General features: G+C 42.0%; 1 protein-coding gene across 2 annotated transcripts in view; it reads left to right on the forward strand.

Moving 5' to 3' along the window:
• The window catches only part of CAMKK1 (calcium/calmodulin dependent protein kinase kinase 1), a 271,268-nt gene that overhangs the window by 95,272 nt on the left and 148,812 nt on the right, over positions 1-27,184 (forward strand). For both annotated transcript variants that reach the window (XM_040424856.1, XM_040424857.1), the window contains exons 2-3: positions 15,486-15,981; positions 25,901-25,948. In XM_040424856.1, coding sequence (XP_040280790.1) covers positions 15,586-15,981; positions 25,901-25,948 — 444 coding nt within the window. In that variant the 5' untranslated portion in view covers positions 15,486-15,585. The remainder of the gene's footprint in view (positions 1-15,485; positions 15,982-25,900; positions 25,949-27,184) is intronic.

The following is a 27,184-nucleotide window of genomic DNA, read 5'->3' on the forward strand; positions in this document are numbered from 1 at the left end:
TCATAGTTAGGCTCCACCCAGGAGAACCTGCCGGCGTCTCATTCTCCCATGCTGTAGCGCTGGCCAATCGCAGCGCTCAGCTCATAGCCTGAGAGGCTTTTTTTTCTCTCAGGCTATGAGCTGAGCGCTGCGATTGGCCAGCGCTACACCATGGGAGAATGAGACCCCGGCAGGTTCCCCTGGGTGGAGCCTAACTATGAAGATACCGGAGGCTATAACGGGAGAATGGAGCGGCGCCCGGGGATAACAGTAAGTGCAGGGGGATCCCTGGGCACCGCTCTCCATGTCTGTATAGTTAGATGTTTTATTCTAGTGAAAGGTCCTCTTTAAGCAGACTGTGATTGTCTATTGTTGTGACTTAGATGAAGATCAGATCACATTTTATGACCAATTTGTGCAGAAATCCATATAATTCCAAAGGGTTCACATACTTTTTCTTGCAACTGTGTGTGTGTGTGTGTGTATATGTGTGTATATATATATATATATATATATATATATATATATATATATATATATATATATATATATACAGAGGCAAAATACAAGTTCTTAACTTAAAGAGGACCTTTCACTACTGTACAAACTAAAAACTAACTATATCAGTGGGCAGAGCGGCACCCAGGGGTCCCCCTGCACTTACTAGTATGTCTGGGCGCCGCTCCGTTCGCCCGGTATAGGCTCCGGTGTCTGCGCTCCCTCTGACTGATTTCTTGTATGAGGCGTGTCCCTTGCTGCAGCGCTGGCCAATCGCAGCGCACAGCTCATAGCCAGGCTATGAGCTGTGCGCTGCGATTGGCCAGCGCTGCAGCAAGGGACACGCCTCATACAAAAATCAGTCAGAGGGAGCGCAGACACCAGAGCCTATACCGGGCGAACGGAGCGGCGCCCAGACATACTAGTAAGTGCAGGGGGACCCCTGGGTGCCGCTCTGCCCACTGATATAGTTAGTTTTTAGTTTGTACAGTAGTGAAAGGTCCTCTTTAAAACATCAGGTCAGTGTTTATTCACACTTGAGGCAATTGCATTAATGCATTTTAATAGAAATTAATGCCGGATCCTGCATTCCGTCAAGTGTTCCGATATTTTGGCCGGAGAAAATACTGCAACATAAAAATATAGAGGCACATTTTTTAGACACTGGTGTTTATAAAGCCCTGCAATAGCAGTGGATCCACCGACGCTTCTAAAAGTAAGACACGTTAGAAAACTAAGGAGTTTGGATTTCCTGGTGTTTATGCAGCGCACAGAGCAAATGTATATTTGAGCATTTATTCTGGAAAATTAGAATTTATTTTGTGAATAAGTGCATTATCTAGAAAGCATATCATAACTTGTTAGTGCAGAGCACATCCTATGCTGTGCACATGGATCCATACAGAGGTGCAAAATGGGTCAGTGCAAAATGGGTCATTGTTATGCCGTGTGGTGCCTTCATGAGGCGCTGTATCATATTGCTAGCATTGCGTATGTGTAAATCATGTGAAATCAGAGGCATGTGAATGTACGGTATGAGTCCATGGCTTAATATAGGCGCTTTGGGTAATGCTGTGTGACCAGTATGTGCATAAGGCATATACTGTAGAATGAATAGGACACTTGAGAGCTATAGCCCGTTAGTGTTGTGTTAAATAATCAGATGTAGGAGGCTCACTTCATTAATTAGATGCTCTGTACGTCTAAATTTATTTTTGTTATGTAAAAGAGAAGCTAGATTTAACAATTACATGAATGTTTGTTTGATAAGCCCATAGCAAATATTGTTATTGCAAAAAGAGCATTACTTGTGTTTTTTAGTGTCTACAATATTTATTATACCAATCAAACCCATCTCGCAGGGGTCATACTCCACGACTGCCGTTTTTCCCTTAGAAGCACATTCAGACGATTTTTAAGGATGCAACAACCTAAGAACAGCATGTACCATTTCATATTGCCCTAGGTGATTTAGCAGACATCAGTGGCTTTACCATAGAGAGCTTACTTTTTCATTACAGGGTATCTTCTGCTATGTTTTTGTTGTTCAAATTCTTTTAATAGAAGAGCCAATATAGTAGCAGTACAATGAAAACAGCCCGATTACAAATCGAGGCTGTGTACAGTAGTTGTATACATTCAGACAATCATATTAAATGTACGCAGATATATTGTAGAAAAATGGATACCAGAATATAACTCGGGAAGCCAGCTTCCATTGAAAAGGTATCACAAAATCCCAGTTACGGGTGAATATATAGATAGAAAGCTCTAACTTATACTACACAACAAAAGAAACATACAAGGACAAGACCACAGACGGAAAGGAGGGAAAAAGGGGGGGGGGGGGGGGGGGATACCCTGATAGAACCAGTAGAGGTTTAAAGAACAATGCGGAGCAAATCCTAAGTTTCACGGACCGTAAGTGGAATACTCTCTAGTATAGGCGCTGCTAATGGTGCAGGTAAAGAAAATGAATTCTGCATGGAAGGTGTATTCTCTAGGGACTGGCGACATCTCTATTTAGCCACGTGTTAAAATCAGGAGAACCCTTGAACAGGACCCAAGGAGTCCAAATTTTTTAAAACTTAGTGGAGTTACCCATGTCCTCCGCCCAGAGCTCCTCCATTCTGAAGATTTTTTCAAAAGTGATAAGCCAGTCCCTAGGGAGAGGGGCGGAAGTGGATTTCCAGAATCTAGGAATAACCAGGCGTGCTGCTTGAACAAAGAATCTCAGGAGACCCTTTTTCAATGTGGAGATTGAGCTAGGAAACATGGAAAGCAAAGCGCCCTCAGGGGTCCATCTGGAGGAGCTACCGCTAACCATGTCATACAGATCATTAATAGCTTCCCAAAAAGGAGTGATTTTGCTGCAGGACCACCAAATATGGGACATGTTGCCCTCCTCGCGACCACATCTCCAGCAAGAGCTAGGGCAGGAAGGAAAGAAAGAATGCAGAAGGACCGGGGTCCTGTACCACCTGGACATAATCTTAAAATTCTTCTCCTGGAGTCCACAGCTTATAGAAGACTTATGAGATAACTCGAATGCCTTCTCCCATAGGTCAGAAGGAAAAGATTTCCCCAATTCTCTTTCCCAAACCTTTACAAAGGGTAGTCGGAGATGGAGTCATCCTTTCTCTGGAGTAGCCCGTAGACCAGAGACACTAAATGTGTGGGGGGGGGGGGGGAGTTTGGGTACACAACGCCTCAAATGGGGTGAGGTCTCTAGATAGAGTGTTAATGGGGCCTAAGGAGGACAGGAAGTCTCTTAAGCTAATGTACTTAAACCATGTCCCTTTAGATGTCCCCCCCGGGAAAGAGGAGAGTGGCTGAAGGGAGCCCCTCGCAAGGACCGTAGATACAGTAGGATTATCTGTGAGGGCCAAACCCAGAAATGATGTACGACCCATTCCCAAAGGAAAGTCAGGATTATTAAGAAGGGGGGGTCATAGGGCTGGGGGACTGAGTGAGACCTAATGGTAGTGCTATTCTATCCCAGATTTTCAAGATGCCCGAGGTCAGTAGGGGGAGCCGCGAGGGTCTCTTGGATTTAGAGATCCAGAGTATATTTTGGGTTGGGTACCCCACCACACGTTTCTCAAACTGGACCCATCTTTTAGATTGCCCATTGTGGAACCAATCAAATATGTATGAAAGGATTGACGCTTTATGGTAGTTAGATAAATCCGGGACCCCCGCGCCTCCCCTTGGCCTACTACGTACTAAAAATCTCATCCCCAGTCTAGGGGAGGATCTAGCCCAGATAAATTTAAGGAACATAGACCTCAGGGTCCTAAAGAAGGTGTTCGGGAGGGGTATGGGGATGGTGCGAAAAAGGTATAAGATACGAGGGAGAATATTCATTTTAAGTGTGTGAATCCTACCGAACCAAGACAGTAGCAGCCCCCTCCAGGCCCTCAGATCCTTCCGAACATCCTCTATAAGAGGGGTGAAATTCAGGGAGAAGAGACCAGCTAGGTCAGGGGGGATGGCCGTGCCTAAATAAGCTATGTGGCCGTGAGCCCAACGGAAGGGAAAAGAGGACTGTAAACTTTTGGCCAAACTCTGGGGCAAAGTAACATTAAGGACCTCAGATTTGTGGAGGTTCACTTTAAAGTTGCTGAGGTCACCAAAGGACGAGAATTCCTTCAGAATGTTAGGGAAGCTGACCAGCGGATCAGTGCAATATATAAGGAGGTCATCTGCATAGATGGCTATCTTTGACTCCAATTCACCCATACTTAGGCCCTTGATGGATTCATTGGCCCTTAGAGCTCTTGCTAGAAATTCCATAACCATAATGTATAACAAAGGGGAAAGTGGACACCCTTGTCTGGTGCCATTATGGATACGGAATGGGGTTGATAAAGATCCGTTGACTCGGACCTGGGCGCTAGGGTCATGGTATAATGCCAAAATTCTATCTATCATGCCAGGGCCGAAACCGAACGCTTTTAGGGATTCAGACAGAAAAGACCAATCCACCCGATCGAACGCCTTTTCTGCGTCGATCGACAAGACACAGAGGAGATCCCCTTTTGCTAGCATGGTCAATAATGACCATGGTACGGATGGTATTGTCACGCGTTTCCCTCCCCGGGACAAAGCCCGCTTGATCTACATGGATCAAAGATGGTATAAACGGTTTCATTCGATCAGCTAAAATTTTTGCATAGATCTTCACGTCTACATTGATCAGAGAAATAGTACGATAGTTGCTACATGCTAGCGGGTCTTTCCCCGGTTTCGGAATACCGTAACACAGATGTGGGCCATCAAAGCCTGGGGAGGGAAAGACGAACCATCCGACAAGGAATTGCACATTCTAGCGAAGGGGGATGAAAGCTTTTGTAAAAGCGAGGCGTGAAGCCGTCTGGTCCTGGCCTTTTACCGACTGTCAAACCCTTAATTGTTTTATGCACCTCCGATTCCGTTATCTCACCTTCTAATTCTTCCCTCTGTTCAGCGGATAGTTTAGGGCCAAGCAGGCCGGACATATACTCCCTGATCTTTTTAGTTTTAGCTTCAATGGGTAAGTCCGCGAACTTCCCTCTAATGTTATATAATTCCTCATAATAGGAGCGAAATTCTTGTAGAATGTCCCCTGTCGCATGTATTCGCCCTCCTATCCTACGATTTAGGGAGGGGATATATGAGGCGTTCGATTTGGGCCGCAGCATTCTCGCTAGCAGTCTGCCACTTTTATCACCATGACCATAGAAGAGTTTCTGTAGCCTGTCCCTAGCGCCCAGGTACTTTTGGTCAATTATTTTCCTGAGAGCTGTGCGAGTCTCACAGAGCTCCTGGAAAGCCTCATTTGAGAGTGACCCCTTATGTTTCTGCTCCAGCTCCGCTAGTTTCACCAATAACGATTTAACCTCCCCAGCCCTAATTCTCTTAAGTCTGGAAGCGTGTAGGATAAATCTGCCTCTAACCACACACTTCAGGGCTTCCCATTTAATAGTCGGGCTGGAAGGGTCAGATTCATGGTTTAAGGCAAAGTCAGTAAGGGCAGAACGTATGTCAGCAGCACAGACAGGATCTCTGAGTATATTGTCATTGAGTTTCCAGGAACAGAAAGACCGGGAGGGGTCACCAATGTCAAGGGCCACCCATGTCAAGGAGTGGTCAGAAAATAACACAGGTTCAATCCCTGGGCGGGAATCAAGTAAGGAGTAGGAGATAAATATATAGTCCAGGCGGTGATATGTGTTGAGATGCTGAAAAAAACGTGTAATCTTTTGTGGTAGGGAATAAAATGCGCCATGCATCTATGAGTTTAAGGGATCTAAGATGTCTCTTAAAGCCACGGGCCACCCCAGGGGAGATAGAGGACATACCAGAGGAGGCATCCAGGGACACGTCTAAGGGAAAGTTAATATCTTCTCCTAGGACGATCGGCAGCCCATCCGCAAAGTCAATCAAGGTGGAAAACATCTTGGAGGCAAAACGAGAGTGCCCTGCATTAGGAAAGTAAACATTAGCAATTATTAGGAGTCTAGACGATAGGGAAACCTTAATGAAGAGGAAACGACCAGAAACATCAGAGACTGTATCCAAAATTTCACAGGGTACTGATTTATGGATGGCAATGGACACACCCCGAGATTTGGACTCTGAGTGAGTACAGTGCGACCAGGTCGTGAAATATCTACTTTTGCAGGAGGGCACATGTCCAGTCTTAAAGTGAGTCTCCTGCAAAAGAGCTATCGAGACCTTTTGCTTATGCATACTATACAATATTTGATTGCGCTTAGCGGGTTCATTAAATCCGTTCACATTATAGGAACTGAACTTAACAGACGCCATCTAGGGAGGTAGGATTGAGGAATATAAGTACATCCATATCAGGGAAGAAAGGGGAAGGAGAAAACAGCAGGGGAGAGAGAACAAGACAGGGTAAGCAAGACAAAGACTCACAATTAGTATGCAAGGCAAAAACTGGTGGCACTCAGCCTGAGGATTCGGCATCTCAGGGAGGTCTCCGCCACACAAACTAGACGGGTAGGAGTGGTGGAAGCTCAGGGCGATCAAGCATCCTCCCGCCATTCAAAATGAAGGTATAACAGGTATAAGCTATTTAGTAAACATGTTACTGCCCATGCACTAGCCCCAAAATGGGAGCCAGGACACAGCCAGACTTAACAAAACTGCAGGTAACACTCACAGGGGAGTGTAAATGAGGGCTGAAAACAGACAGATTAGACTAACTGAAACAATGTGCAGAAAAACTAAATCCGAGGACCCTGAGGAGTATAGAACGGGTGCAAAGGATAGTCCAACATAAGAAAAGTAAACGCGGGTATCACGGCGTGTTCTTTGACTTCGCTGACCGCGGAGATACTTGTGTCCGCCGAGCTCTGTCTGGCAGCTGTGCAGGGGATGGCAACACTGGCCAGTCTGGGAGGGAAACCTTGGGCAACGAGAAAGTCTCAAGGAACTTAGGGAGATCCTCCAGGTCTCGGAACGTCGCCATCTTGCCGTCTTTCCTGGCATGTAGCTGAAACGGAAAGCCCCAGCGATATATGATGTCCTTCTCTCTCAGCAGGGTAAGAATAGGGCGAACCGCTCTTCGTAATTGCAGTGTCCTCCTAGATAGGTCAGGCAGGATCTGAATTTGGGCCCCTTGGTAGGACAAGTCCTCGGACTGCCGCGCGGCCCTCATAATGTCCTCCTTGATTCTGAAAAAATGCACTCTGCATACAATGTCCCGCGGTCTGTTGGGGTCTGCTGATTTAGGCCCTAGGGCCCTATGGACCCGGTCCAGCTCTATGGGTGAATCGTTAGAGCCCTTTAGCAAAGAGCTGAATAACGCCTGAACAGAGGCTTCTAAGTCAGCCGGCATAACGGATTCTGGCAGCCCCCTTATCCGGAGGTTATTTCTCCGGTGACGATTATCAATGTCGTCAATATGGGATAAGATCTGGGAGATCTGCGTGGAATGAGCAGAAAGCACTGGCTGATGGTCTGCAAGGTGCTCAAAGACGGCCTCCACCCGGTGACCCAAGTGAACAATCTCCCCCTTCAGTACCTCCATCTCTGATCTGTAGGTCTGCTCGAGGCGGGAGACCGAGTGTTTCAAGTCCTCCTTTGTAGGTAAGGCTCTCAGTTGTGCTTGTAGGTCCCATCCGATATCGGAGGTGCACGAGGAGGGACTCCTGGAGCCAGTATCTGAGGGGGCGCGATCTGGAAGCGGCGTGGAGGTGCCGGCGGCCATCTTGAGGGCTCCCTGCTGTCCCGTTGTGCTCGGCTGGGAACCGAAGAATTTCTGAATGCCGGCTCCGTCACCCTGCTGATCGGTGTCCGCAGCGTTCTTGGCTGTTTTCCTGCCCATGTCAGTCAGGTGAAAGCAGATTTTATAGCGTGGAAATAGCTGAATAAGCTGGAATGGCGGGAGAGCTGCAGCGACACACGTCTCACTCAGCCATGAGCAAGCCACGCCCCCTCTTCTGCTATGTTTTTGTCTGTGTCTATAGCGCTGCCATCCATTCTTTCATGTGGTTTGTGTTCTTTCAATACACAAGTTGCATATAAAATTTTATTTCATTCCCTAATCATATGTCGAGTTCAGTGAGAAATCATGCTGCTATTTGGCTTTGGGGACCAAAGACCAATTACGACTTGAGCCTGCTCTGAATGCAGAAGCCTTAGCCCCTATTAGACCACTCAATTTTCGGCCCAATTATTGTTGTGAGCAAGCATTCATAGGGACGTTTGTTCCCGATAATTTGCTGCTATAATCAAGCCGATAAGTATGAAAAATGCCCGATAATTAGCAGCACTATCTCTCTAAGTCGTCAGAGATGTGCTGCAGATAATCAACAGAATTGAATGAGGACGGAAAGACTGTGGTAGAAATCATCTCTACCACAATCGGTGTGCATCGGCCTGTGTAATCAGCACAATGACTGTGTTACCATCCATCGGCGCTTATGCTACCTGAAAATTAGGCAGTGTAATACACCACCTAGGATACTTTAAAAACAATTCTTTATTAAAACGGGTGTAAAGCAGTAGCAATCAATCAGATTCCACCTTTCATTTTACAGAGCTCCACATGTACAGTGCTTCTATATAACCTTTAAATGAAAAAGTAAGTGGAAGCCTTGGAACCATCTGAATTTCTCCATTAATTCCTAATAAACTGTCTGTTTTCTGAAGCTCACGGATAGATACATAAATTGTTTACTGTGCCTAAATTATTATGTCACTGCCTGAAGGACGGTTAAAGGGAACCTGTTATCTGTATTTTGTGTATAGAGCTGAGGACATGGGTTGCTAGATGGCCGCTAGCACATCCGCAATACCCAGTCCCCATAGCTCTGTGTGCTTTTATTGTGTAAAAAAACTATTTGATACATATGCAAATTAACCTGAGATGAGTCCTGTATGTGAGATGAGGCATGACTCATCTCAGGTTCATTTGCATATGTATCAATGTTTTTTTTTTACACAATAAAAGCACACAAAGCTATGAGGACTGGGTATTGCGGATGTGCTAGCGGCCATCTAGCAACCCATGTCCTCAGCTCTATACCCAAAATTCAGGTGACAGGTTCCCTTTAAAATAAAACAAAAAAATAAAAAAAATTACTTTATTCATATATTTCAAGGTAAAAAAGGGCAAATCTTTCTCATCTTTGTTAAGAGACAGGAAAATTGTGGGATTTGGTGTGAAGCGGGGTGAATCAAATAGTGGCCCGCTATATTACACTCTTAGATACCGTAGGCCCCTTATGTGAAGGGACTAACAATGTAATATAGCGGGCCACTATTTGCTTCACACCACAAAGTCTCTTAACAAAGATGAGAAAGATTTGCCCTTTACCTTGAAATATATGAATAAAGTTATTTTTTTGTTTTATTTTACCCGTACTTCAGGCAGTGAGATGATTTGTTTTCTAAGCCAAAATGATAAACAGCATCTAAACTAAACTAACAGCACGCAAATGGTCTTTTCTTGAACACATTGAGTAAATAGCCACAGTACAGAGAGATCCCTCTTTACTAGAAATCACCTCCACCAAATGTTTCCTGTAGCCTGTAGCCGCAACGTTGAGTAGGTATTTTGGCCCCTACCTGCAGAAATCCAGAAAATTCCAAAGGGTTCACTTAATTTTTCTTGCAACAATATTTATTTTTTATTTTTACTAATTGCCTTTAATCTGGTATTATAGTTTATTTAGAGGACATCTAGAGCTCTATTAACATACCCTATGTATTAATAAAGCCTTTGTCCACATTCACAGCCATTTTTTTTAATGACTGAATGCATTTAAACAAGGAAATGAAGCAAACTTGCAGTCTCATTTAAAAATCTCCTTTTAGGGCTCATCCACACGACTGTATGTATTTTGCGGTCCTCAAACTGCGGATGTGGAATATATAGATATCACCCGCATTTTACTAATACAACTGCCTATTCAAGCTTTCAATCGTAAGCAGGGAGGTGGGGTTACCCACTACATTTCTCAGAAACTAAATTATAGCTGCCTACAGACAATGCTGGAATTGGTGTGCCTGTCAATATTTTATGCTGCTCTCAGAAAAGTCCCACTTCCTTCTCTCAGTGTTGAAGACAGCACAGACAGGGAAGAGGTTGTACACAAAAGATGTGTGTGGAGAGGGGTGAGAGAAACCAAGGAGGGCATCTCACACAGCCTGTATATAGGAAGAAAAGCATTCGCAAGACAGTTGAAAAGAGAAGGCAGCAGCATCCAGGGCACACAGATCCAACATATCTTACTGGGAAAGGCACACCCACATAAGAAAAGCCTGAAACTAGGAGCTGGTTGTAAACAGCATATCAAGGTATTTAAAAAGTATTGATTATAAGACTTTAAGTTCTTTAAAAGCCTTGTGTGTTAATAAAAATTCAGTACAAAAAGTTACAAAGCAATTAAGAGTAAAGCCTGTATTACATTAACAGATGTTCTGCCAGATAATCGCTAATGAGTGCTTGTAGTAATGCTCATTAGCGATCATCTTGCATTCTAATACAGCTGCCGATTACCAGATAAACGAGCAAACGCTGGTTCATTAGGCGATCATGATCTTTCAGCATGCTGAAAGATCATGATTTTCTGGCGGAAGATCGTGCTGTTTAATCACGATCTGCAGCTGGCAAATAACTAGACAGCATGGGCACAAGCGATGGCATGCCCATCGCTCCTCCCCATTCTGTGGAGGAGATCCCTGCATGTAATAGTAGCGGTCTCCTCTATTAATGAGTAGGCGATTGCCAGGAAGGAACGCTTCTTACCCAAAAATCGGCTACAGATTCGGGCTGTGTAATACAGCCTTGAGACATATTTAGGGTCTGCATGGCAAAGTTCATACAAACAAGCCATAAAAAATAATTTACCAGAACTTAAGTTAATTATTTGTCATTTATCTTTTGTAACTGATGTAATATTGCAGATATCAGTATAATGATGGCTCCTTTATATGCTGCTAAGACAAGGCTCTGTCTGGCCCACAGGGGTATCCACCTGTGGGTCTCTGAGCGTGGTGGGCCACCAGTCCTTTACACCTTACATAAATGGCACATGGCACACCAGACTGACTGTACTACATACAGAGAGGCAGTCTACAACATCTCAACCGGCCTAGGCATTTGTATAAAAAATAATATTTAAGAAACTAACCAGTTTATTATTCTAGACACATCAGGTGGCTGAGATGACTTGTAGGTACTGAGATAGGCCACAAAGTACCCTCTTTCCCCAGGGACCTGCCTTCTCAAAGTCATCTTGAGTGTCTTGCAGCTCTCTGCCGCTGTTTGAGCAAGTAGCATTTGTATGTAGTTATACAGTGGGCTCCCATAATGAATTTTACTGGCGGACCCTAGGCATCCCAAAACGACACTGGCTGAGACGCATTCTTATAGCAGGCCTGCATCATAATCTACAGCTTTGTAAAGATTTCTCATATTATCAGATTCTACTAAGGAGCCACCATTTACGGTATATGCCAAGGTCCCTGGATTTCATATAGTGCGAGGCATAGATGATATTTTTTCCTTTTTGATAATGTTACAGCCGATTCACTGAAATATACCGTAGACCTTGCTTCTGTTTAGGGAGAAACCATAATCTGCACGAACTGGTTACTGATTCATGTGGAATACTTACAAAGGCATAGGTTATTCCCAGTTCAAGCATTTTCACTTTAAAGGGCATCTGTCAGCATGATCAACTCTTTTGAACCAGACACACTGCATGGTAGGGTTGATCATGTAGAGTAAAATGATAGCTTGTTTATGTCTGTACAATTTACCATTCCAGAGAAAACAGCAATTTTATAAATATGCTAAATAGCTACTTGGAGCACTGAGAAACCAGTCAGAGCCTATGGAGCACCAGTAAGTGAAAGGGGTAGTGACTAAGGCTGCAGGGGTGTTCTCAAACTGGTGCTCCAGTGGCTCTTGCTGGCCCCTTAGTGCTTCAATTAACTAATTAGCATATTAATAAAATGCAGTTTTCTCTGTGATAGAGCATCGTAAAAAAAAAAACAAGGTATCATTTTAGTCAGCATGAGCAACCCTTCCATGCAGCTTTTCTGGTTTAAAAGGGTTGATCATGCTGACAGAGGCTCTTTAAGCTGATGTACGCTTTATAAAGGCATAGAAAACATAATGGAACCACTACTTGTGTTTCCTTATCTGTCCTGTTACTCTGGTAAGTCTGCCTCTGCTGGGCTAATATCTACAGGGGTACAAAAACAATGCACTGTGTAATTTTTTGCTCGGATCCTATCCTCAGTATTGGTAATCAATATCAGATCAGCTAGCGTCCAATTTTCAGTACTCCAGCTGATCAGCTGTTTGAAGGGGCCGCTGCTCTACATAAACCAGTGAAGTCACATTGATTGATCACAGGGCCTGTGTGCACATTAGCGATCCCCTGCTATCCCATCATATACTGTGTGTTGCGGGGCACCAGGGAGCAGAGCATTAGTGATGCGGTATCGGTGAAGAAAGGTTGTTGTTTTTTGTTTTTTTTAGCATAATAAACCTTTTCTAAATAATTTTGACAGGTCCACTGCACTGTACTAATGAGCTTAATTTAGTGCCCTTTCAATAGGGTATTCAAAATATGTGTACAATGCACAATATTGTTTTATTATGGTTGACATAGTGTTAAAAAAAAAAAAATCGCAAAGCAAATAAAGCTCAATCATTATAATAACTTTTATTTCCATAATTGAAAATGCACTGGAAATGCTACACATTCAATTCCTAATCAAAGCAATACAACAATGTATCCAGTTTGTGCTAACCCTTTACAGAAAGTAAAGAAAACAGTATATTAGGCTGTTCAAAAAAAATTGTAGCGCCACAACATTTTTGTATATAAAATGTAACGTATAAACTGAAAAAAAAGTGTGAGATTTCACTTTTCTTTGAATCACTGACTGAACTGTTATTTAGTGGCATAGCCATTGTTTCTCAGAACTGCTTGACATTTGTGTTTCATGGAGTCAACCAACTTCTGGCACCTCTGAAGAGTTTTCCAGTCATTCGACAGTTCTGCATTTTTGGGGTTTGCCTCATAAACCACATTTTTGATGTCACCCCACAAGTTCTCTATGGGACTGAGGTCAGGGGATTGGGCTGGCCACTCCATTACCTTAATCCTGTTTGTCTCTAACCAAGATGTTGTTCGCTTACTGGTGTGTTTTGGGTCATTGTCGTGTTAAAACAACCATTTCTTGGGCATTCCTTCTTCGGCATTGAACAGTATTTTGACATATTCAAATTGATCCATGATCCCTCATATTCAATAAATAGACCCATACCATGGTATGGGAAGCATCCCCATGTCATGATTTTTGCACCATCATTTACTGTCTTCACAGTGTACTGTGGCTTGAATTTAGTGCTCAGTGCTCTGATGTACTCTCTGAGGCCACTAGATCCAAAAAGAACAGTTTTGCTTTCATAAGTCCACAAAAAGTTGTGCCTTTTCTCTTTTGGCCAGTCAATGTATCTGTGCACAGCTAAGCCAGTACTCTCTGCTCTGCAGTGATGAGGGGCAATTACCCCAAAACAGCTGTCTCCAGATGAGGTGCTGGCCTTTTTAATATCCGAGTCATGTCTCAAGGTCTGTTCAAAGGGTCGAACATTGACTTATAGGATAGCTGCCTTACATCTGGTGGCATTAGAGGCAGAGCTTGTGAAGAGCTCATTTGCATCCTTTTCTTCCCAGAATTCCAGAGGAGCATGTATGGCCTATAAGTCTCCTCATGCTGATTAAGGCGCTCTCTCCCCAAGGAGAGAGAGTACTCCCAAAAAAATGAGTGTACAAAACACTACCTCATGTAGATTTCATTGCCAAGAACAGTGATTGATTTAAAATGTGCCTTCACATGTAAGTGTACACCATATTACTTTTCCTAATTGGCGTACAGTATGCATACATAACTTAAAAGTGTGTGGATAATAATTTGGTGACGCCATTGTCTTCTTCGTTATCCCCGATGTTCATGTCATATGTGTACTGTATAAATGGATTTTGGAGCAGTGATATTTTCAGACTCTTCGAAGCCTTGTGTTTAGAAGTTAATAGATGATTTGTGCCAGCACGGTAGCTGCCTGCATAATTCACTGTCGCATGTCGCTGGAGGTAAATATAACTCCTAATATATCATCTTGGGGTTATGATAATAAAGAGGAATATTTGCAGTAACCTGTGTGGCTTTCATTCCACAAGCTTGCTTGCGGAGCACTAATTGTCTTTTCCTCTCGCCAGGGGATAATAATGAGATCTAATTGATTATGAAGGTTTAAGTCTTGCATTCAACACAGGAGAGGGTTGTTTTCTACAGAAAGAGGACTAGCCTTGGTTAGAATATTTTTAAAGACCAGATATCTCCTAGCCCACATTCTTTACCGTTTCATTTAAAGCTCAGAGCTCAGTTCCAGTTCACCACTTTTACTTACTAGCACAGTCATTATCGGGATATCAATACAAGGGTATCTTTGCTTTACTCTTTAAAAACTACCCCTACACCCCAGACAAATTAGCACTATTTTCCATGATTCCAGGCCCATCTATGCCATCAAACAAAGTCTCCTACATTTTCTCCAAACGATCTCTTGCCCCATTTTCTCATGGTTAGGTAACTAACCAACTCTTGTTTGAGGAGGACCACTTGACCCCCATTGGTGTGATCTCTACACCTCTATCGAACAAATTATCTCTTCTCCGCAGCAATTTACAGTGGCAGCAAAGTGGATGAAAGTTAACTAAATCTCATCCGCAATGGAAGTAGACCTTTATTGGGGTTTTACATCTACAGTATATTAAAGGAGTTTTCTTATTTCTTTTTTTACTGATGACCTATGTTATGGATAAGTCATAAGTAAAAAAAAAATCTTGGAAAACCCTTATAATTTATACTGCAGAATTCCACCATGGAGGCATAGGGTGAAATTAATGGCAAATCTACAGCAAAATCCCCACAAATTACTCTATGAAAAAATGACCCATATGGCTGCACCCTTACAGTAATTTGCCTCTAATAATAATATAACTGCTGACTCTACCGCAATCGAACACAGCTCATGCTGAAAAATTACACGAAATGTCAGCTAATTATGAGTACTCAGTGGCCAATGTGAAAACTCAAACCTTTCAATATTTCTATTAATGTTTGGGTGTAGAAAAGTAAAAATTGGTCCTCTAAACACAAAATGACACTTGGAATAAAGGCACTTTTTTAATGTGTTGACAGGTAAAAGCATTACTTTAACTATAACCATAGCTCTTGCAATGAGGTCCAGAGGTTGAGGGGTGGCCCACTCACGTTCAAGAACATTGTACCTTTTTGTGGAGAATAACAATATGGTGGCTATTTATTTTTAAATATTTGTTTAAATATTTCATATATTTTTATGTTTTAGTAGGAAATTCCCTTAATGATACATTGGTACAAATTGTGATCATAGTGGCAGCTTATCATTTTCTGTACTGCCATTTAGTGACATTTATGTTTTCTTGCAGGGACTGTGTGGACACAAGGCCTTAATTAAGAAGATCTGTTGTAGCTGAATTGGGACTTGTACATTGCACCCTAGAGACTGTGGTGGAATTTTCCCACACAATGGAGTGTGATTCTGGCCCAAGTAAAGACACTCAGTCTGAGCTTGCTGAGAGAGTTGCTGCTATAGAAGTGGATGAACAAGCTGAAGGGCCAGATGTGCTGTTTTCTGACGATATGAACAGCATGACTAATAACGGTATGAGCTCGGGAACTAGTGAGGATGTGTTTCTCTCTTCTCAAGATCAGAGAGACTTGAACAGTTTCCAAAGATCCACTTCTCGGCCTACACTTTCAAACAGAAAATTCTCCCTCCAGGAAAGACCTACAGCTGGTTGCCTGGCCTCCCAGAATCAGGGCTACGGCCCATATGCAACTGGTCCCACATCACACATATCACCACGAATAGTTCGACGGCCAACAATTGAATCCAACAGAGTCTCTATCTCTGATTCTGACGTAAGTTGTTCTTCTATTTTGTCATGAAAGCCTGCGGTTATCCGTAGCGCCCTTTTAAAGGGAACCTGTCACCTCTACTCTGCTGCCCTCACTGAGGGCAGTTGATTACTTGACTAGAAGTGACAGACACTGAAATCATTGGGTTTGTACTATACCACGCTGTCCTGAGTGAGGGCCGGTTCCATTTAAGTTGTTGTACTTTATTTCTGCCTTTATCTACTTTAACATAAAGGAGACTATAGTTGGAGGATGATTATACAGTGTTCTTTTTGATGTATGTGTTACATTAGATACTTTTTGAGATCAAAAGGAAAAGAAAAAGGTGTTGTAAAAGCTTATCCCATTATTGCAAAACCAATTAAGTAGGTTTATAAATGGATGAGTTTGTATATAGACCTGCATGATAAAGTTCCCTTTATACCCTGAGAGCTTTCAGATTTTGTGGTTAGCCAACGCAGGTATCATTTTTGTTTTAATTTTTTAGTAGTTTTTGATACATTACTATTTAATATAATATAATTTTTACGTGTTAAGAGAAAAACATTCTTCTATCCAATCACTTTTTTTTGTACAGCAAACAATAACCTCAGTATTTCAATGAATGAATGTAAGGGCACTTTCACATCAGCGCTATTATGTTCCGTTCTTCTTCTCCATTATAGGAGCAGAAGAACGAAAATAACAGAAATGCTGGATTCAGCACACGGAGCCTAACAGACCCCATTGATTATAATGGGATCCATTAGGTTTCCGTTTATGAGGACGTTATTTGAGGGGAGAAAAAAATCCTAGGATTTTTCTCTCTGCTATTTTTGACGAACTCTGTGACGGAGGCTCCGAGTGGAGCCTCTAACAAAGATGTGAACATGCCCTAAATGGAGAAAAGACATTGGGGCAGTTATGTTAAGATTGGTTTATTCTGTGCAAGAACATTTTGCCTACACCATTTTTAGTTTGCTGCAAAATGTAGTTGTGGATTGTTAAATGTGTGACAATAATAGGACATGTTCTATTTTTTTGTGGAACGGACATAAGGACATACGGAAATGAAATACACTCTGAGTAACTTCCTTTTTTTGCGGACCTATTGAAATGAATGGTTCCGCAAAAAAAACAAAACGGAATGGACATGGAAAGAAAATACATTAGTGTGCATGAGCCCTAAATCTGTGTTTTTTTATTTTAAGAAAATGGTAAAGGTAAGATGCGACACAATGTGCTACAAAAATCCCTATTTGTGACACAATGCACTACAGGGCGTTATACTTTCAGAATGTTACACCATGTTTTATGCAAACTTGGAACTAATAAAATTTTTGTCCAAAACATGTCCTTTTCACACAAGCAAGTTTTCTGCTTGTGAAGTAAGTGAACACATAGCACCTGCACTAAATCCTGACTCCTTCATTTCAGTGGGTCTCTGTACATGAGCGTTATTTTTCACGCATCATTTCTGCATTCAGGAAAAATCTCAGCATATTCTTTATTCTGTGTTTTTCACACAGTGCTAGCCCCATAGAAGTGAATGGGGCTTCAGTGAAAAACGAATTGCATCCGGATGCAATGTGTTTTTCAGTGATGGTTGATAGGAGATGTTGTTTGTTAATCTTCAGGTTTTTTTCACGCGCGTGAAAAACGCGGAAAAAAAGCTGAAACACTGAACGTAATCGCAAACAAAACTATCTGAACTTGCTTGAGAAATGGTGCAAGTTTTACTGAACGCATGCTGACACAATCTGTATTGTTTGTGTGAAAGAGGCCTAAGACTAGGCCACAAAACAAAAACAAGGCACAAATAGGTGTAGACAAAAATTTTGTGCAAAAGTGTTCTAAAAAAAACACTTTGTGTCTAGCATGAGGGACAAAATTTTGGCACGTACTCTTCATGTATTTGGTGCAGCATTCGTATGCCATACATTCTGGCACAAATCAAGAAACTTTCCAGGGGCAGTGAATTTGATATATATGTCGCATTATGTGAATGAAAATCAAAATTGGGCAAAGAGTAAGCTACTGTACTCTGAATCTTACAGCACTTTTACGGTAAACTGGACCTTCTTGTGACTTCTTAATAATTTAATTACAAGGACTTTCAGCAAAATCTATTCATGTGGACTGGGCGCTTTATTAGTTTTATACAAAATTAGGATATTGTCCAACATTGATTTCTAATAAAATGTTGATTTTGTATGCAGTGTAACAACTTTTGTAGGTGAACATTTGTATAACTGACTGTATCGCCTGAATTTTTGATGTGTGTATGTAGCATGAGTATTTTCTTATCTTAATGAGAAAATGCTCAGTAAGGCCTTATTCACTTTTCCATTTTCTCAAGGACGTGGGTTATCCACATTTTGACGGGATAGCAGACGAACCCATTGATTTTAATGTGTTTGATCAAACACATTACCAAAACAAAACCACATAGACATAGACTACTTTGGTCTGTAATGCAGACCATACACACCCATTACAGTATATGGGTCCGTGAAAATGACACATGGAGGACCAAAAACCAACACACGGACCAAACATGTATTCTTCACAAACAAAACACGGATGGATTTTTCACGGACATCAAAGGACACCGCAAGGTGAATGAGGCCTCTGCATCCACACCAGTACTAGTTGTTTTCAAAGCAGCATGAAAATGTTATTGTCCCGTTTTTTAAAATGCAGAGCAATCTGAAGGCATCATGTTATAGAACAGGAGGAGCAGAGCAGACTGATATATAGTTTTATGGGAAAAGATTCAATAAAACTTTAACTTTAAGTGGTCCTACTCAGTGATTGGCAGTCTTCCCTGTGTGCTCAGTCATGCAGAGTTAGCTGTCAATCATTGAGTGCACCGCCCACATGACTCCAAGGCATAAAAGAAGCAGAGGTTTAAAAGAATAAATTGCAAGTTTTGATAGATCACTAAACTAAATATCAATCTGCTCAGTTCCCCCTGCTATATACAGTTGCAAGAAAAAGTATGTGAACCCTTTGGAATGATATGGATTTCTGCACAAATTGGTCATAAAATGTGATCTGATCTTCATCTAAGTCACAACAATAGACAATCACAGTCTGCTTAAACTAATAACACACAAAGAATTAAATGTTACCATGTTTTTATTGAACACACCATGTTAACATTCACAGTGCAGGTGGAAAAAGTATGTGAACCCCTAGACTAATGACATCTCCAAGAGCTAATTGGAGTGCGGTTTTAGCCAACTGGAGTCCAATCAATGAGATGAGATTGGAAGTGTTGGTTACAGCTGCCCTGCCCTATAAAAAAACACACCAGTTCTGGGTTTGCTTTTCACAAGAAGCATTGCCTGGTGAATGATGCCTCGCACAAAAGAGCTCTCAGAAGACCTACGATTAAGAATTGTTGACTTGCATAAAGCTGGAAAGGGTTATAAAAGTATCTCCAAAAGCCTTGCTGTTCATCAGGCCACGGTAAGACAAATTGTCTATAAATGGAGAAAGTTCAGCACTGCTGCTACTCTCCCTAGGAGTGGCCATCCTGTAAAGATGACTGCAAGAGCACAGCGCAGACTGCTCAATGAGGTGAAGAAGAATCCTAGAGGGTCAGCTAAAGACTTGCAAAAGTCTCTGGCATATGCTAACATCCCTGTTAGCGAATCTATGATACGTAAAACACTAAACAAGAATGGATTTCATGGGAGGATACCACAGAGGAAGCCACTGCTGTCCAAAAAAAACATTGCTGCACATTTACAATTTGCACAAGAGCACCTGGATGTTCCACAGCAGTACTGGCAAAATATTCTGTGGACAGATGAAACCAAAATTGAGTTGTTTGGAAGAAACACACAACACTATATGTGGAGAAAAAGAGGCACAGCACACCAACATCAAAACCTCATCCCAACTGTGAAGTATGGTGGTGGGGGCATCATGGTTTGGGGCTGCTTTGCTGCGTCAGGGCCTGGACTGATTGCTATCATCGAAGGAAAAATGAATTCCCATGTTCATCAAGACATTTTGCAGGAGAACTTAAGGCCATCTGACCACCAGCTGAAGCTCAACAGAAGATGGGTGTTGCAACAGGACAACGACCCAAAGCATAGAAGTAAATCAACAACAAAATGGCTTAAACAGAAGAAAATACGCCTTCTGGAGTGGCCCAGTCAGAGTCCTGATTGAGATGCTGTGGCATGACCTCAAGAAAGTGATTCACACCAGACATCCCAAGAATATTGCTGAACTGAAACCGTTCTGTAAAGAGGAATGGTCAAGAATTACTCCTGACTGTTGTGCACGTCTGATCTGCAACTACAGGAAACGTTTGGTTGAAGTTGTTGCTGCCAAAGGAGGTTCAACCAGTTATTAAATACAAGGGTTCACATACTTTTTCCACCTGCACTGTGAATGTTTACATGGTGTGTTCAATAAACATGGTAACATTTAATTCTTTGTGTGTTATTAGTTTAAGAAGACTGTGATTGTCTATTGTTGTGACTTGGATGAAGATCAGATCACATTTTATGACCAATTTGTGCAGAAACTCATATCATTCCAAAGGGTTCACATACTTTTTCTTGCAACTGTAACTTGCTGCCTGCAGATTAAACTACATTTCGGGTTATAGGTTCCCTTTAATATCTATTCAAAGCATAGTAGAGGGCATATATATACACTACTCACAAAAAGTTAGGATATTTGGTTTGTGGGTGAAATTTCAGGATGAACCTAAAATGGACTCTAACCTTTTCAGGTGAACTTAATCTGACCTTCTCTAAACTTTTGAATGCACATGTCCTACTGTTCAGAGTTTCAGTACTTTTTGCACAACTTGCTGTTCCCTAACAAGGAGCATAACGGCAACATTCACAACAGGTGTTTGATCCATTAATCGCCCAATAAATTTCCTGGTTCAATTAGTTCAGTCCTCCTCATCATGCTGCTCACATTTTGACATCATGAGACCAAGACGACACCTAACAATTGAACAACAGTACTTCACCATTGCGAGGCTTCACACAGGATGTTCTCAGATGGAAGTGGCCGCTGAGCTTAGAGTGTCACAGCAGGTTGCAACAGAGATACATAGAGACGGGAAGAGTCACAGAACGACATAGAAATGGACGTCCTTTGGCCACATCCCACACTAATGACCGCTTCATTGTGAACAATACCCTGTGGAACCGGATGATGAATGCCACACAACTCGAGGCACATTTAAGGGAGGCGGGATGTACCCAAGTGTCATGTCATGTCTGCGTGCTAGACGACCTGCAACGGTACCTGACCACACCACCAGGCACAGGCATCATCATCTTGCATGGGCCAAGGAGCACCTACGCTGGACGAGGGACCAGTGGGCCTCAGTGCTGTTCACTGATGAAAGTCGATTCACGCTGAGCAGAAATGATGTTGGAGACGTCAAGGAGAGCACTAACTGTTGTAACCAGACGAACCTTTGGTGGTGGTGTTGCAGTGTGGGCAGGTGTGTCTAGTCAATACAGGACTGCATTACACTTTGTGAATGGCACAGTGACAATATCATACTACTTGAATAACATCATTAATCCAGTCATTGTGCCTCTGCATAAACAACACTTGCCTAATTTCATCTTCATGGGCGACAATGTACCAGCTAATTGAGGTCGCATCATTAGGGAACGGCTGCTGGAGGTTGGGGTACCTCAAATGGGGTGGCCTGCACTTTCTCCAGACCTGAATTCCATGGAAAACGAATGGGATCAGCTAGGTCGCCATAGACTCGTAACTCTGTTCCTAAGAACCTCAATGACCTGAGGGCCGCCCTTCAAGAAGAGTGGGATGCTATGCCTCAGCAATTTGAGACATTGAAATTTTTTGTGGGGTATAACCACCACTGTTGTTGGCTTTTGTTTCAATAACTTGTTTGAGATGAGGAAATCACCAATGCATGCTTCTACTCAAATGCCCTACTTTCATGATATAATATCACTGTAGCATTAACTTTTTAAGTTTTCCATAAATTTCACCCGAAAGCCAAATATCCCTAACCTTTTGTGAGTAGTGTGTATATTTATATATTGTGGTAAAGTGTACGGTAAAGTCCTGGAAGGGGTTTATATCCCACCCGGGTTCCTCAACTGGGTGAGGTAAGTAAAATCCAGGAAGATGGTGCTGGCTTCAGCAAATGTAGTTGCTGGAGTTATTTTTGTCAAAGTTCAAGGGCTGGATTTTATTTTGACTGGGAAGGTAGGTCTGGTAGTGGGGCCTCCCCAGTCCACCCCCATTCCAGTGCATTTTTTCCCTTAGCCTGAGGGATCCCCAGGTGTAGTCCAGCTGCGATTGTTAGGGGGAAATAAAAGCACATCCCAGGCTGTCAGTCTGGAAAGGAGTTATGCCTGGAAAAAACCTAGGAAGCTGGCTGTCTAGCTGGCTAGTGAAGCCTGATTCCCCAAATGTGTACTAGCTAGAGCCCAGACAGGCAGGAGTTTTTGTTTGATTTATGTTTTGGTGATGCTGGAACCTCACCTTACCCAGTTAGTTATAACTGGGTTCACCTGTAATTGCCGAAGTGCCATAAAATAAAGTATCGTTTGGACTTTAATCCTGTTGTCGGCGAATGAATCTGTCGCCCTGCTTGAGAGAGCGATCCCTATATATATATATATATATATATATATATATATATATATATATATATATATATATATATACATACATACATACAGTGCTGCCCAATACCCCAGGCAAATTTTGACTTAGTTACTTTTATTCAGCCAGCAAGTAATTTTGTGACGGGAAATGACATAGGTGTCTCCCAAAAGATAATAAGACGATGTACAAGAGGCATTATTGTTGAAAAAAAAAAAACATTTCTCAGCTTTTATTTACATTTGAGAAAAAAGTGTCCAGTCCTAAATTATTCATACCCTTCTCAATAATCAATAGAAAAGCCTTTATTGGCTATTACAGCAATCAAACACTTCCTATAATTGCAGACCAGCTTTTTGCATGTCTCCACAGGTATTTTTGCCCATTCATCTTTAGCAATGAGCTCCAAATCTTTCAGGTTGGAGTGTCTTCTTGCCATCACCCTGATCTTTAGCTCCCTCCACAGATTCTCAATTGGATTCAAGTCTGGACTCCAAAACGTTAATGTTGTTGTCTGCTAACCATTTCTTCACCACTTTTGCTGTGTGTTTTGGGTCATACTCATTGTCATGCTGAAATGTCCACTGGTGCCCAAGGCCAAGTTTCTCTGCAGACTGCCTGATGTTGCCGTTGAGAATCCCCATGTATTGCTCTTTTTTCATGGTGCTGTTTGCTGTGATTAGGTTCCCTGGTCCATTGGCTGAAAAACACCCCCAAAGCATTAGGTTCCCACCACCATGTTTGACAGTGGGGATGGTGTTCTTTGGGTTGAAGGCTTCTCCTTTTTTACGCCAAATGAAGGAAACATCATTTTGACCAAACAATTCAATTTTAGTTTCATCTGACCATAACACAGAAGACCAGAGTCTTCTTCTTTGTCCAGATGAGCTTTTGCAAAGGCCAAGTGAGCTTTTGTGTGCCTGGTCTGCATCCGTGGAACCCAGCAGTGTGCAGTGTCCGTTGGATTGTCTGCCTTGAGACCTTGCCACCAGCAGAGCCCAGATTCACCAGGATAGCCTTGGTGGTGATCCTTGGATTCTTTTTCCCCTCTCTAACTATCCTCCTGGCCAGCACAGGTGTCACTTTTGGCTTCCGACCACGTCCTCTGAGATTTTCCACAGTGATAATAAAAGCTGAGAAATGTTTTTTTTCCCACAATAATGCCTCTTGTACATCGTCTTATTATCTTTTGGGAGACACCTATGTAATTTCCCATCAAAAGATTTCTTGCTGGTATATACTGCTGCATAATAGCAGTGATATTAACTGCACATACAGAATGACAGATTCATTAACCAAGCTTGATCACTGAGCCTTTGTGGCACATTTGGCAAGATGGTCAGTCTTGGCATGGCACAATATTATTGTCATTTGGTGCTGTCAGATGAGCTGACACTAGACATAATGGACCGTAGTGTATATAAGCTGTATATGGCATAACTGGAACCAGCACCAAGCTCAGCAGCTATTAGGGTTTTGAAATATTTCATTTTCTAAGTATAGAACACAATTAGTAGATGATCATCTGGATGAATGTTTATATTGCACAAAAAACATGCTGCGATCCAGGCTCTGAAAGACTGGTAGAAAACATGCGGTGCCAGATTTCACACTGACATTTTAGATGGTTAATTTATTTTTATTTACAGTCAGTTGTGGATCTGTAAAATGTTAACAAAACTTTTACACCTTTTTTGGGTGAAATAAAAATCTTATTTTTGTAATGGTTTAAAGGGGTTGTCCCATGAAGACTACTTATCCACAGGATAGGGAATAAGTGTCTGATTTTTTTTTTTTTCCTTATACCTAAGATGGATTTACACTGCCTGATATTTGGGTAGATTATCTGGAACAAACGTTCCTGCGAACACTTGTTCCCGACAATCTGTCCATCTAAATGTGCAGCCAAATCCCCTGATGAATGGTCTCTTTTTTTATTGAACGAGCAGCTGATTGTTGGGAATCGGCTGTTACATCAGGACATGTAAACCGCCTTTAGTTCACGAACGATCTTTCTTTGACCGAAACTTTCTGATGAAAATAATAAACCTGGTTGACTACTTTTCAGACGATAATAGTCTGTCATCAGTCGGCTAAAAAGATCATTCTTTGTTAAACTTCAACCAACGAACCTTTGTTTTGGTTGAAATCTTCCATTTTGATCAACTTTAGACTACTGTGTATGACCACCTTAAGTGTTTCATTTCCCAGCAGAAGCAACACAGGAGAAATGTAGAATTACTGTGCAATTAAACCTCCAGAGAGAGGGTTATTCTTTGTAAGGCTACTTTCACACTAGCATTTTTTGCGGATCCGTCATAGATCTGCAAAAACGCTTATGTTAAGATAATACAACCGCATGCATCCCTCATGAATGGATCCTGTTGTATTATGTCTTCTATAGCCATGATGGATCCGTCTTGAACACATAACAGTCAATGGGGGCTGGATCTGCTTTCTATTGTTAGAGATTGTGTCAGAGAAAACGGATCCGTCCCCATTGACTTACATTGTTTGGCTTCGCTTCGTCAGGCGGACAGCATTGTTTTCCGCCTCCAGAGCGGAATGGTGACTGGTCGGAGGCAAATTGATGCATTCCGAGCTGATTTTTATCCATTCAGAATGCATTAGAGCAAAACTGATCCGTTTTGGACCGCTTTTGAGTGCCCTGAACGGATCTCGCAAACGGTAAGCCAAAACGCTAGTGTGAAAGTAGCCTAAGGTAGTAAGTTGTCTGACTTCTGATGCATCTGTTCTCAAACAGTTACTTTATGTCCCATGTAAAGCACTTGTGTCAGTTTCCTGAAGCACACTGCATGTTTCCGATGCATTTCATATGAGAAACGTGCCATGGTGTGTGGTGGAGTGTCTCATGTTAAGACCCCTTTACACTAATAGATTCAGCAGCCGATTGATGGGAAGGACAATTCCGACAATTGCCTGCTCGTCAGTATTGGTATAATATATATTTTTATATATATTATAAAATGGTCTAAGATGGAAGGCTGAGGGAAGGTTAGGTTGATGAACTGAGGTAACCTTATTCTGGGTATAAGTAGGTTCATTCATCTTAAGAGCTATAAACCCTGCTGTATCTGGGTCTGATAATCGGAATAAAGCTTCATCTCTGGAAAAGAACCAAGGATTGCCGCCATCATCATTCTTCAATTTTCATCATAACCGAGTCTTAACAACAGTCAGTGGAGGAGACTTCTGCGTTTACATTATCTCTCTATAGTGAGTTTGCTTAATTGGTTAAGCATAATTTGACATTGTGGTATTAATGATTTAACCTTTTTTCTTTCTCTAGGATTGCGTACAGTTGAACCAGTACAAACTGCAGAGTGAAATTGGTAAAGTAAGTATCCTATATGGTTTCTGTTCACATTATTCTGTTAGACTCAATGAAGAGGGATTTTGCAGTTATGCAGCTCCAGTATTTTAAAGAGATTTGGCCATCTGAGACAATGATGGCGTATCGCTAGCGAGGGAACACGCTTGGCTATTTTTGGAAGTCCTGTAGAAATGAGTGGAGAGTGCACAGTGCAAGCACAGCCACTGCTCCATTCACCACTATGGGACTGCTGGGTATAGCTGAGCCAGTGCTCAGCTATTTTCGCAACTCTCATAGCGGTGAACAGAGGGTGGCCACGGATGCACTGTTCACTGTGGGGGCCCAGTTCGGGAGAAAAGAGCAGGTCCCAGAAGTGGCGCTGATGGCATATCCTAACTTTATATGCCATCAATGCCTCAGATGGAATTAGCCCTTTAACGTTGTGAAGCATGTAAGCAACTGCGACTGCCATCTGGGTTATATTCATATAGATAGGGCAAAGAATTCATACACAATGTATTTATTATCTTTCTTTACGTTTTGATGTGCCGATATAGAAATGCGGTACTAAATGTTCTGTGCTGTTCTTTACCTACAGGTATATCAATATAAGTTGATCCTATGTACACCATGATGGTACACTGTATAGTGTACAGGGCCCTATAGAAGCTTCTGTCCTCATTATAGCTAGTGGTTTACAGCTCCCAGTAGCTATTCCGTGACTGTTACATGTGAGGACTTGCTTTACCTGTTTAAGTTATCTCCTTATCTTTCTTATATCGTCATATTCTCCTGTCTCGGGATGACATTTTGGAGGATTTTGAACCAATTACCGGTATTTCATGGAGTTATGGTCACAAGTTACAATAGTTTCAACTTATAATGGTCGTCGAATCTGGTACTACTGTTATTTTCATCCATCATAGGAGCAGAACAGCAGAAATAATGCAAATGTGAATGAATCCTGATCCCCCAAACATCTGCTTACAGTGTATAATAGTGAACTCTAAATGCAAATGATCAGTTTCTGAATGATTGCCTCAATATTTAGGCATCATGGGAATTTTGTCATTTTCTTTCATACTTGTGTGAAGCGTCTATAACACAGGTATCTTATCCTATGTTATGTTCCCAATAAATTATATTTGCGATGCTCGGAAAAAAACAAGCTGACAAGCCTGTACTTAGGAATAATTAACATTAATTTGTAGCAAAAAAAAAGTTTCACAAGACTAAAGCTGAACAAATCTGCATTTATGT

This window comes from Bufo bufo, chromosome 3 (genome assembly GCF_905171765.1).
Source record: "Bufo bufo chromosome 3, aBufBuf1.1, whole genome shotgun sequence".
In the NCBI taxonomy this organism is placed as follows: Eukaryota; Metazoa; Chordata; class Amphibia; order Anura; family Bufonidae; genus Bufo; species Bufo bufo.